Here is a 13,520-nt window from a genome sequence, read left to right on the forward strand (position 1 = left end):
ATTCCATCTTCCAAGTCCTTTACATAGGCTGCCAGCAGAGGGTGTGGCCCAAAAGAAAGGTGGATCTTCCCACTTCATATAATTTAATTAAGAAAAGTCCCTCACAGGTGTGCCTAGCAGCTCGGGATTTCAGTTAATTTCAGGCATAGTCAAATTGATGACCAACAATAGCCATCACACTCTGTATGCTATAGTTTTGCCAGATGTGATTTTCACATTTCTCTAGGCTACCATTCATGGAGGTCTTTTTCATTCTCTTTTCAGTCTAGTTTAGACATCCTTCTGCTGTGTCATGACCATTTTTGGTGAGAGTCCTTATGAAAGTCCCCTTGGTTAGAAACACATGCCACACTCATAACCATTACACTCACCACCACCACCACCATTTAGTTGGAAAGTCTCTAAGGTTTGTCTTGTCTCTAATTCGTTGTCTGCTGTGGTCTTAGAATGTAAAGCTATGGTCCATTTCTTAAAACCTCTATTTATCTCTCTTTCTGGAGAGATAAATTTGAGGACACAGGCATGGCTTCTAAAGGCAAATAAACCTTGGGTACTGCTGCAAAGAAACAGAGAGTCAGAGTGACCAATGTGTCACTCAGAACCTCGTTCTCTTCCAGGACTTCGAGGCCTGATGTTGTCAGTCATGATGGCCTCACTCATGAGCTCTTTGACCTCCATCTTCAACAGCGCCAGCACCCTCTTTACCATGGACATCTACACCAAGATCCGGAAGAGAGCATCTGAGAGGGAGCTCATGATTGCAGGAAGGTAAATGTGCTTCTTCCTCTCCACCATGTATCAGGGGAGCTAAAAGATCACAAAAAGTTCTACCCACCACAGTTCAGCTAGGCAAGACTGGCAGGTACTTGGTATGACTGGAGTCATCTCTGTGTCCAGTTATATTTACTGTTCGCTGGCACTTTCTTTTTATTTTCTGTGGTACTGGGGGATTGAAGTCAGGGCTTTGTACATTCTGGGTGTGTACTATACCACAAAGCTAGACTCCAGGCCCAGCTTTTCATTTTACATTGAAAATAATTGAGCAGTGTCCCACTGGAGTTGGACATAAGAACTCAACTTTTTGATCTCAGGCTACCAATGAGCATTGTCAGAATTAGGTTACATGTCTTAACTAGGCCTGGACTGGGCAGAGCCAGGACTGGGGGCTGTAGCCGACTAAGTTCCTGCACAAGGCTCCCAGTTTACTCTGTGAAGTATAAGCACTAGCTATGCACACATATATTTTATTAAATGGTGCTGGGATTGAGCTGGGTTCCTTGCATGGACTAGGCAAATGCTCTACCACTGAGTTGCATCCCTACCCCTTGTTTTTTGAGAAAATAAGGATACCCACCCCCACACAAGCGTGTCTGATCAGCAGAGAATCTACTACTTTGCATTCTGCTGAGCAGCACTGAGACCTCAGTTGGTTTTTTCTTAGAAGTTACCTACTGGAAAGAAAACTAGTTTGTTGACTCGTACAGCTCCAGGTCTCCTGGTCCTATGATTGTATTGAATCTCACAATTTTTGTGTATCCTGTAACTACTGGTTTTGGGTTTGGTCATCAGTGAACAACTCACAGTAGCATGAAGCAATCTCAAGGTTTGTAAGAGCAACCCAGGCCCAGAAAGGGAGAGATGAGCATGGCTTAGTGTAGTAGGGGAAGGTTTTGTGGCAGGAGACTGTAGAGTCAACAATGACAGGTAGGGTTTGGGTGAATTGTGGGTGGTATGGGAAGGCCATCCCACACCACAGGGAGACCTATGTGAAAACACTACTCATTTGCTTGAAGTACACATGGGGTAAGGAAACTCTAGTCTTCTTTATAATTAAACCAAGTGCACAAAAAATAAGAGCCTGTAGGAGAATCTCCCACAGTTTTACAACATGAAGTAAAATTCAACAAGAGAGCTAGAAAGACGGGATCACTTCCTGACTAGACTGCTCCTTTAGACTCTCTTTTTGGCTAACATTTTTAACTTTGTTAAGACTTTATAAGAAAGAAAGAAAAAAAAGATGATGTTTTAAATTTTTTATTTGATTAAAAAATTTAATTTTAGAGCCAAGTTTGGCGGCGCCCACCATTGATCCCAGCACTTGGGAGGCAGAGGCAGGTGGATCTCTGTGAGTTTGAGGGCAGCCTGGTCTACAGAGTAAGTTACAGGGCAGCCAGGCCTACACAGAGAAACCCTGTCTCAAAAAAACCAAAAGAAAGAAAGTGAGAAAAAGAAGAAAGAAAGAAAGAAAGAAAGAGAGAGAGAGAGAGAGAGAGAGAGAGAGAGAGAGAGAGAGAGAGAAAGAGAGAAAGGGAAGGAAAGAAGAAAGAACAATTTTATTTTTTAAATTTAATTTTTAAATTTTTTAAATGTAAATTTAAATCTCCTATTTGGGAGACTTTGTTCTCAGTTTTAAGCTGGAGAGAGATTAAGTAGCATGTTTTATATTATGCAGAAACAATGAGAACTTGAACCCATGATTACCATGCTCCTGAGTCTGTAACCTGTAGCTGCAGTTTAATCTCTCAAAGTGGGATTTTCGTGCATCAGTTCACTGGATCTAGCTGTCAGTTGAAAGCCAAATGTGTTTCAGTTATTCATAGATGACTTTTGGGTAGACAGAATGAGGAAGAAAACCTCCAGAATGGATTTGCTCCCTTTGCTTCCCTGTGGTGCTATGAGATATGTATATTTGTGTAACACACGTGTGCATATATACTTGCATGTGCACATGTGTCCGTGTACTGTTGGCATATGTCTATCCATGCAGAATGCTGATGTGCTGCTGTGGGCTTGGATTTCAGGTTGTTCATGCTCCTGCTGATTGCCATCAGCATCGCCTGGGTGCCCATCGTGCAGTCGGCTCAAAGTGGACAGCTCTTTGATTACATCCAGTCTATCACCAGCTACTTGGGGCCACCCATTGGGGCTGTCTTCCTGCTGGCTATTTTCTGCAAGAGAGTCAATGAACAAGTAGGTATCATTCTGCAGATCCAGAGAAGCCTGTGTACTGCAGCAGCACGCACGCGCACACCCACACAGAATTTCAAAAGCTAAGATTGTTTTATGGGGCTGGAGGAATGGCTCAGCAGCTAAGAGCGTGCACTGCTTTTGTGGAGGTCTGGAGTTTGGTTCCAGGCTCCCACATCCAGTGACTCACAACGCCTTGTGACTCCATTTGTAGGGTCTGATGTTTTGGGGCTCCACAGGCACCTGCACCCATGTGCACATACACACCCATACATATAATTAAACATAAAACAAATCTTTCAAAGCACAAGAAAAATTTCAAATGAAAAGTGTTTTCAGAATAGTGGAAGCCTATTTTTTTCCTTTTCCCATTTTTCATTTATTCATTTAGAAGGAACTCCAGATTTCAGACGTGGGCTAGGTATTACCAACTGAAGGTGAACAGTATTTGGTTCCTTCTGCAGGCAAGCTCTAAGCTCACATGGTGAGCTAGAGAAGTGAATAAATGAAGTAGCAATTGTATCAGTGCTCATAGGGAGGTGTCTCCACAGAAGGGAGGCACACTCACCTAGTTCTGAATCACTTGTTCTCTTTAGTCTCGAACAGAAAAAAAGACTCCACATCATCTGTTCAGAGAAAATGACACAGACAAAGATCCTGGGAGATAAGAATAGATGGCATTATTAAATAGCCAGCAATTTAGTCACATATATCTGAATGCATGGTCCTTAGTTTGCTGAACTGTTTGGGAAGGATTAGGAGGTGTGGCCTTGTTGGAGGAGGTGTGTCATTGAGGATGGGATTTGAAGTTTCAAAAGCCCATGACATTGCCTAATGGCTATATATCTCTGCCCTGTGCTTACGGATCAGATATAAGTTTCCCCCCTATTGCCCCAGTGCCATGCCTGCCTGCTACCATCTCCCCTGCCATGATCGTCATGGTCTCTGACGCTCTGGATCTGTGGGTACCAAATTACAAGGCGTTCTTTTATCAGTTGCCTTAGTCATGGTGTCTCGGTGTCTCGTCACAGCAATAGAAAAGTAACTAAGAGGCTATCTTGAAATACAAAGGATGTGATTTCAGGTAGTCACCCGAAACAAAGAACAAAGAGACTGCTTAACACTTGTAAACATCGTGAAGTCTCTTTTTGGCCTCAACACTGATAACATTATAATTTGTCACTGACCCTTTCAAACATAGTTATGATTCTCCAGGTGAGGACTGGCCAGAAAGAGAGCAAACAGATAGATAAAGAAAGAGGATGGGAGGGGGGGAGGGAGGGGAGAAAAAGGAAAGGAGAGGGAAAACGGGTCTCAAAAAAGCAATTTGCAGGGTTTTTAAAAGTCTTTTACATTTCTCATACACAAACCCCACTGAGTTTAATGCCAGTCACATAGTAAAATTTCATTCTCAGATTACATGTAGTGGCATTGCACACACGAAGGGAGGTAAGACAGGCGGTGGTGGTGCACACCTTTAATCCCAGCGCTCAGGAGGCAGAGGCAGGCGGGTCTCTGTGAGTGCAAGACCAGCCTGGTCTACAGGGTGAGTTCCAGGACAACCAGGGCTGTTACACAGCAAAACCCTGTCTCTAAAAACAAAAAATAAAAGGAGGTAAAGGTAAAACAAATATTCTTATTATTTGCTTTATTTTGAGATTATAATTATAATATTAATCTCTTCCTTTCCGCTCCCTAAGCCCTCCAGTATACTCCTACTTGCTCTTTCAAACGTATGGTCTCTCTTTTCATTAACTGTTGTTACATATATATGTGCATATCTACATACATATATATCATGAAAAGTGCTACTTAACAGTGCTGGCCCCATCTGAGTTTCGGTGTCCTGGCCTCGGATGGCCCACAGGAGCCTTTCCTCTTTAGTTTCCTCATCTCTGTCTTCCATTATTAGGACAGTAGGAACACCAGTTGTTTTCTGGCTTCAGCACAATTAACCCAGGGTTTTCTTTTGCAGGGAGCCTTCTGGGGACTGATCCTAGGCTTCTTTATTGGGGTCGCCCGTATGATCACCGAGTTTGCCTATGGAACTGGGAGCTGCATGGAGCCCAGCAACTGCCCCACGATCATCTGTGGGGTCCACTATTTGTACTTTGCCATCATCCTCTTTGTTATCTGTGTAATCACCATCTTGACCGTCTCCTTCCTCACCAAGCCCATTCCAGATGTGCACGTGAGTATCCGCCCGCCGCCATCGCTCCTGCCTTTGTTTAACACTCCTTGCTGCAGCGTCCCGCTGCCCCGCTCACACTTACATGACGGGAGCCGTCCCAGCTCCTCATTCGTTTCATGGAGAAGGGTTCAGATGGGAAACACGGAATGCTCGCTGTAGCCACAGCGTCTGGGGCTCAGTCCTTACAGCCCAGACTTCAGGCCAGGGGCTATCCTACAGACTCTTCTTCTCGAGTGACGGCTACAAAGTGAACGAGGTCACTTGACAAGCAACATAATACTCTAGATTAGAAGTCCATGTCCAAAATAAGAAGTTGTATTTCTTGTGAAAGTTCCACGGCCATATCGTCCAGAAGTTCCAGCAAAGGACATGCCTAGTTACAAAAATCACCCAATCGGAAACTTAAACTATGGTTTGCTTTTTGACTTTTTTCTAAATGAGACATTTTTAACAGTATGTTTTATTGTGTTTTCTGCTGCTATCATTGAATACCACAGAGTAGGTAGAATATAAATAATATTATAAACATTTATAATTAATTATAATATTATAAATAACATGTTAATATTATAAGTAGAATATGTACTATTATAGATAATAGAAGTTTATTTCTTTCAGTCCAAGGTTGAGGGCTTCACATGGTGAGGGGTTTGATGCAGCATAATAAGGTGGTAGTTGGTGTCATGAAAGAAGCTGTGTGTGAGAGAGAGGGAGAAGGCATAGAGATCAAATTTCATCTTTTTTATTAGAAAGATTCTCCCAGGATAGCAGTATTAAGAGGTAATTGGATTACTAACCTCCAAAGATTACCTAAAGAAAAAACCCACTCTTGATATTGTCACACTGGGAATTACATTCTGATATTCGTTTTGTAGGAGACATTTAAACCACCCATTTCAAGCCTTCAGAAATCATAAAACACTTCTTTAGCTGTATATGTTGCCATTGGATTAAAGTCATTTCATAGTTTTACTTTCAAAGAAGGATAATCAATAATGGACCCATTTAATTACTATCAAAATAGTCAGAGGATCTAAAACATACAGCATTCTATTGTTCCCAGGTTTGCAAGGGAACAGAGCTAAAAAAGGAACCCAAGATAGCATTTATCTGTAGAAAAAGGGATGTATGAACACTTTACTCCAACACAGACAAATACAAGCAGGTGTGGAATCTCTAAGCCACCTATAACCTGTCAGACTGTCAAGATCTGAGATACCTTTAACGTAACACAGAATCTGCGTTGACAGCTGCAGCCTCGACAGCTTGCCTTCTTGCGCGGGCTCTGTGGTGGGGATCCATACAATGTATCAAACACTTAGCTGTACCTCAGTCTTCCACAAGACTGAAGCCTCAAACATACTCCTTGTGAAGTAGAGAGAGCTAGGCACTCTCCAAAAGGCACGATTGGGATGGGCGGGTCGCATTGGTTCCCACAGGACTTGGCACATCCCACCTCACATTCTGAACTGCATCAGTACAACTGCCGCTGCTCGACCCTGTGTTGACATGGCTCATGATTACAGTTTTAATTCCCATAACGTGACAGTGTTCAGTAATGAGATCTTATAGTGCTGCTTTGGGTAAATGACTTCTAGTCCTGTTTCTTAGCAGTGGCGCTGAAAGGAACAAATTTATTCAGCAGGAGAAAAGCGAATTCACTCACACAACAAACATTTATATTTCGGGTAGTCTTTTCATTTTATTTATGAATTTCATGCCTGTGTGAGAGTGTGTATGTGGGTATCTGCATGCAGACGTGGTTTAGGAAGGACAGAGGGTAACCTGTGTGAGGTGGTTGTCTATTTCCATTCTGTGGGTCCCCAGGATTGAACTCGTGTCTGTGTGCTTGGCTGCATGTACCTTTATTCACTGAGCTGTCTCACTGGCCCAGTGTTTTTAAGTGTGTTGTATTGTTATTTTACTTTGCCTTTTATTTTTGTTTTCATTGTTGTTTTGTTACTATTAATATTATTTTACTTCTTTGCTATTTTCACATATGATTACACTGCATTTTGGTCATTTACACCATTCATTGCCATTGTCATGTCGTGTCTCTCCTGAAACTTTTCTTTCCAACAATCCCCCTCTTCCTTTGAATCTTATCTTTCGCCTCACTGAGTTCAGCTATGGCTGCTTGCGTGAGAATGAGTGGGGAGTCACCAGAGCATGGGGACTTATCACTGGCTGCACCACTGGAGGAAATGACGCTTCCTCTCCAGCATTCTTTAACTGTCCACAGTCCCTCAGCATGGCATGCGGTCTCATGAGTGCCTTCCCCATGCACGAGGAAAGGAGGACAGTCCCTCAGCATGGCGTGCGGTCTCATGAGTGCCTTCCCCATGCACCAGGAAAGGGGAACAGGCCCCATTTTGTGCAGTTCACAGCTGTAGCGGATTCATGAGTGCAATGGTGTGTCATGAGCAGCAGACTCGTATGTTCACAGCGCTCCTCCCCATCTGGTCCCTTACATGCTTTCTGCCTTCTCTTCTGTGATTCTCCCTGAGCTTGGAGGTGATGATACAGATGCCTTATTTAGGGATGAGTTGAGGCAGTCTCTTAGCCTCTCCATGTTTTCTTGGTATGGTAAGGCCATATCTTTTTATTTTGTCTTTTTTTTTCTTTTGGTTTTTTAAGGCAGGGTTTCTCTGTATTGTTTTGGAGGCTTTCCTGGAACTCACTTTGTAGACCAGGATGGCCTCGAACTCACAGAGATCGGCCTGCCTCTGCCTCCCGAGTGCTGGGATTAAAGGTGTGCGCCACCAACGCCCGGCTCTATTTTGTCTTTTTTTATTTTTAAATTTAAATTAGAAACAAAGTTGCTTCTCATGTCAATCCCAGCTCCCTCTCCCTCTCCCTCTCCTCCTCCCATCACCCTCCTTCCCCCTCCCCCAATCCCCATTCCTTTCCCCTGGGAGGGTGAGGCCCTCTATGGGGGTATGTCCATAGTCTGTCATTTCATCCAGGGCAGGGTCTAGGCCCTACTCCAAGAGTCCAGGCTCAGAGAGCATCTCTCATTGTGGGAATGGCACCCAAAGTCCATTTGTATGCCAGGGATAAATACTGATCTACTACCCAAGGCCCTATAGATTGCCTAGGCCTCCTCACTGACATCCATATTCAGGGGGCCTGGATCAGTCCCACGCTGGATTCCCAGCCACCAGTCTGGGGTTCAAGAGCTCCCCCTTGTTCAGGTCAGCTGTTTTTGTGGGTTAAACAAGCCCAGTCTTGACCCCTATGCTCATCCGTCCTCCCTCTCTGTCATTCTGTCATGGGGTTCCTTGAGTTTAGCTCAGTGTTTAGCCGTGGGTGTCTGCCTCTGCTTCCATCAGTCATTGGTTGAAGGTTCTGTTTTCCAGACTCTCTGGCAGTGGAATTGTAAGCTGGGTAAGGCCATATTCTTATCCTTTCTTGATGAATACTACGCTATTTCCTCAAATTCTTGGCCTAAGACACTATTTCGGTCTTTCTGGTGATTGACTCTGCTTTCTCCACAGCTGTACCGTCTGTGTTGGAGTCTACGCAACAGCAAAGAAGAACGGATCGACCTGGATGCCGGAGATGAGGAAACCTGGGAAGACTCTAAGGACACAATTGAGATAGGTTTGTTCCTAAGCCATTTATTGAAGTCTTTAGCAAATGCCTTCATCAATGCTGATGTCTCCTCTTGACTGTGGAGGGGCAAGGTGAAAGACAGGTGCTCACCAAATGGGTGAAGGTGAGGGGAAAACCCTTCAGCTGCCTCACTCCTCAGAGTTTTCAGAACTCAGGGAGTCAGCAAATGAAGAGAAATTTGTGCTTGATTTGGAGCATAGTCGGGGGTGGAAGAACTAGGACTTTCCTGATAGATCCTGTGGAGTGAGACAAAGAGTTATGCAAAGCTGTGCTCACCTCTGATGACACTGGGAGTATGGGTCATAGGCTCTTGGCATCTTATGTCTTTCTACTTTAGGTTAGAAAATCCAATTTCTCTGGATGCTTAATATGACGATTAGTGGTCATAAACTTATCCTTTGTGACTGTTTTCAGTTCTTGGGATAAAGCTTTACTTAGATTTAACACATTGCTAAGATAGTGCTCTATCTCTGAGCTACCACACTCTAGTCCCAGGCTTACCCTTTAAATTAAGTCTGTCTTCAACTTCAGTGTTGTAACTTTTTCTCCTGATGTGGAAGAGATGCCCACATGGGAATTAGTGTGTATGATGTGCAGAAGCCCTCAAGTTCATTCTTTATCTGGTATTGAAATGGAAGACCAATTAGTCCTGCCAGACAGCACCAGATGAAGCAGAACAAGTTATGAATCCGGCATCAGCAACCTTATAGACTCCTAGGTGCAGACCCACTAGATGTCTAACTATGTGCCTAGAGACTACTTGACCTCATCACTTCACTGTAGAGTTCTGATACACATATGAACTTGGTCACTAAAGCTCTTTTTAAATAAGTAAGTAAGCTAAAAATGATAGCACAATCCATATTCCCCACCCCCAACAAAACAAAACAGTCTGTTTATAAAAACCAGGATGTGCCGATCACTAGTCTCTGGACATTGTATTAAAACATAGAGTGGGAGCACATAAAGAGACCTGACCCGCAGACACCAAAGCTGCAGGATCTCCACAACACGGGGCAACAACAGGATATCCAGGAGCTCCTAGTGAGGGCCCAGCATCGACAGTGTAACAGAAACCAGAGGCCTCAAATCGGACCAATGACTCTTTGCAGTGAACACTTGCAAGTGAGATGCATGGACACAGGGATTCACTGTACCAGGCTGCAGCTTCCACGACAAGATTTTAATTTTTTCCTTTTTAAACTTAATATAATTTTTTTCATTTTTTCTCTTCAATTTTGTTTTATTGGGGGGCATGCAGGGGTGGAGGGTGGATGTGAAGGGGTGAGGAAGTGAATGGAACCAAGATACAAGATGTAAAAGACACATAGAGTAAATAAATTTTACAAAAATACCACATTAAAAAAATAAGACAGAGTGGGGTTGATCTCATAGCTGGTGACTGGCAGAGCTGGCGTTTGAAGCTATGTCTGTCTGTCTCCAGTACCACAAATGACTTCTGAGGGGAATCTGTTCCCTTGCCGGGCATCCACTTGGCTGTCAGCACCAGCTGGATGGTTTGATCTATCAGTGTTATCGTGCACCAGCATGCTTTAAGCCCAACAAGTATTGACAGCTGTTGCTCTGCGGCAGGACCTGTCACAGTGACCCTTACCCTTTGGATGGGTCTGTTGTGAAACCTCAGAATAGGCGAGTGCATCCAATTCCCCTCTGAGTCAGGACAGCCTCACTGACATTCAGTGATGTAGCAAACAGATACGGGTTCTGTATTTCATAAGTGGGTTTACTATATTCTCCCTAAGTCAGTTGCCCATCTTATTGTTAGCGTATTCCTCTCATAATCTATTATTTTATCTGGCTATTCCAAATCAAAGCACATTTTTATTGGTCCTGGAAGAGATAAAACTACAGAATCCAGTTCAACACTGTCTCATATTTTGAACATTGTATTCAATTTCCATTCCTGAAAACGAGAACTGGGATACTACTATAGAATGGTAAATGTTCTGTGGTATTCCATCTTCCCTGAAAACTCTTTCTAGTCCAGAGTCCAGTAGTTCTCAACCTTTATGAGTCAATGACCCTTTCACAGGGGATACCTAAGACCATCTGCATATCAGATATTTACATTACAGTTCATAACAGTAGCAAAATTACAGTTATGAAGTAACATTGAAAATAATTTTATGGTCTGGGGGTCACCACAACATGATGAACTGTACCAAAGGGTTGCAGCATTACGAAGGCTAAGAACCACTGTTTCAGACCTGTAGCGAATGCTCCTTTTATTTCTTTCTGTAGACACAGAGGCTCCCCAAAAGGAGAAAGGATGTTTCAGGAGGGCATATGACATGTTCTGTGGCCTCGACCAGGACAAAGGACCAAAGATGACTAAGGAAGAGGAGGAAGCCATGAAGCTGAAGATGACAGACACATCTGAGCAGCCTTTGTGGAGGACGGTGGTAAACATCAATGGCATCATCCTGTTGGCTGTGGCTGTCTTTTGCCACGCCTATTTTGCTTGAATCCTGCCTTCTGTTGTAGACTTGGCAGGTCTGGATTTGTTATTTCCCTCTAGACCCATTCTGTGGTATAAGGGGGAAATTGGCCAGTTGTAAATTTTACCCATTCAGATAAAATACGTATACATGTGATTGTAGGTTTGCTGGAGGAAAATAATTTCGTTGCTGTGAAATTTTGCATCTGACGCCAGTGTGGCACACTTACCAGTCTCTACTAGAGCGTTAGAAGAGAAATTGACTCAGATCCAGGAAAGTCCGACAGACACAGAAGCCTGTGTGGGCTGATGTACTCTGTCTCAGTTCATCTAGCTTGTGATTGTTGTTTATAACCCTTCATTACTATTTTTTTTAATTGCAGTCTGGTTCCTGTCATTTTCCTACCTGACCCTCTCTCATCTTCCACCTTCCCCCCCTTTTTTTTTAAAAAAAGAAATCTCTTAACCCTGTCAACACATACCTCTAGATTTTTTCAATAAAAAGAAAATCAGTTTTACAAGTGGATAAATGCCCAGAAGCTGAGAACAGGGACCTGGTCCTAGGAATTTATTCCTGAAAGTGGTCGTATCAAGGGAACCGTATTTATCTGAAGTGGGGAGGCTCACACCGGTTGGGGGTACAGACAACCTTGAGCACTGGGAATCTTCTGGGCTTTCAAGAGATGGAATCATTGAAATAATTAGTCCGATGTCCTCTTTCCCATGTGTTCACGTGGCCACAATGGTTGCCTTTTGAGGCATCCTGATTGGTGATCATTCACTGACAAGGCTAAGGCAGAAGGCCTTGGTTCAAGATAAGAGTGCTTGGACGTTTTAGTTGGAAGAAGAAAGTTTATCTTGAGCTAGTTTTCCATGAGAAAATAATTTTTATTTAACTAAAAATTGATGAATTAATTAAAGGTAACTTGCAAAATCTCAGCTATATTGTAATATTATCCTATTGAAGCTAGGAAATCAGCATGTTATTGTTGAATGATTTTAGGCTACCTTACAAAAGAGCTGAATAAAGCCTTGGGCACAGAGGTGGCTCCAATTGTAAATGGATGGCTTGTTGTTATAGAAGCAAGAAAACCTGGAGAGAGTTGTTGAGGTGTTGTCACATTCTCTGTCAGCTAGGCTGAGAAGATGGAAAGTGGGGAATTGCTCATGGCCAGCTCAGCGCAGTGTGCTGTCTCGGAGGGCTTTGCAGTAGGTTGTGAGTGTTGAGAGGAGAAAGGGAAGGGATTGAAGCTTGTGGGCAGAAAGGGCAGTGTAAACGATCTAGATTGTTTTAGTTTCGGTTCTTGGCATTGTCAGTGATTTACTGTATATATTGTAATAAATTATTTTGTCTGAACTGTGTGTTTTTCTCTGTGAATGATGGAAAATCTTGGCGCTTGTAGGATCTCCTGTGGGGTGGAGAAGACACTTTGAAAGGGAGACACATGCATGAGAGTGCCATGCGGATGCCATATTGAGTTGTAGCATAGTCCCATTGTAGTGTAGTCCCATTGTAGCATAGTCCCATTGGTTAAAGGGTATTTGTGCTGACAAGAATAAGAACACTAACTAAAACTAACAACTTTGAAAAATTACAGGTAAATAGTGAGCCTAATTGTGGTTAGCATTCATATATGGCACACACACACACACACACACACACACACACGAACAATTAAAAATTATAGCCAAAGACAGGCACAGAAGTGTGAGCATGTACTCTAAGGTACTAAAAAGGTCCAAATAGAAGGAACACTTGAACCCCAGAGTTTGAGATAGAGTTTGGTTACCTCTAAGACTAGCGAAGTGTGCCAAAACTTCAGTCCTTACTCATGGTTACCCTCTGAGACTTTATTCCTCCAATGATCCCCCTCTGAGGTTGAAGAATACGTGGAGACTTGACCCCCCAGTGAGAGCACCCTCAGAGGCCAGGGAATGCAGTAAGAGTTCAACCCGCACTGATGGTTGCCCTCAGAGGCCAGGGAGTGAGCAGAGCCTCTGGTCCCAACCTGTCACACAGCTCTCATTTCTGTCTAGAGCTATTCCTGACTGATGTCAAACCCAAGGTCACTGTAGGTCTCCTCAGTCCCCCGCCATCCATGCCTTTCCTCCCATTTCTTTGTACCCATCCCCTTCTCTCCATCTCTGCAAGAACAGAGGCCTGCCTGGTTTGCAGGATGTTCTAGTTTCACTTCTGCTGCCATGACAACCACCCGGACTTAGAGCCACATGGGGGAGGAGAGGGTTGTCCAGCTTATAGTTCCAGGTCATGGTAATTATTTCATGGAA

At 43.5% G+C, this 13,520-nt stretch overlaps 1 protein-coding gene across 1 annotated transcript in view; it reads left to right on the plus strand.

The window, feature by feature from the left end:
• The window catches only part of Slc5a1 (solute carrier family 5 member 1), a 63,210-nt gene extending 50,622 nt beyond the window's left edge, over positions 1 to 12,588 (plus strand). The window contains exons 11-15 of the mRNA XM_040746880.1: positions 618 to 768; positions 2,802 to 2,970; positions 4,943 to 5,158; positions 8,656 to 8,761; positions 11,036 to 12,588. Coding sequence (XP_040602814.1) covers positions 618 to 768; positions 2,802 to 2,970; positions 4,943 to 5,158; positions 8,656 to 8,761; positions 11,036 to 11,259 — 866 coding nt within the window. The 3' untranslated portion in view covers positions 11,260 to 12,588. The remainder of the gene's footprint in view (positions 1 to 617; positions 769 to 2,801; positions 2,971 to 4,942; positions 5,159 to 8,655; positions 8,762 to 11,035) is intronic.
• Positions 12,589 to 13,520: the final 932 nt, after the last annotated feature.

Source organism: Mesocricetus auratus, unplaced genomic scaffold (assembly GCF_017639785.1).
Source record: "Mesocricetus auratus isolate SY011 unplaced genomic scaffold, BCM_Maur_2.0 Super-Scaffold_100006, whole genome shotgun sequence".
Lineage (NCBI taxonomy): Eukaryota > Metazoa > Chordata > Mammalia > Rodentia > Cricetidae > Mesocricetus > Mesocricetus auratus.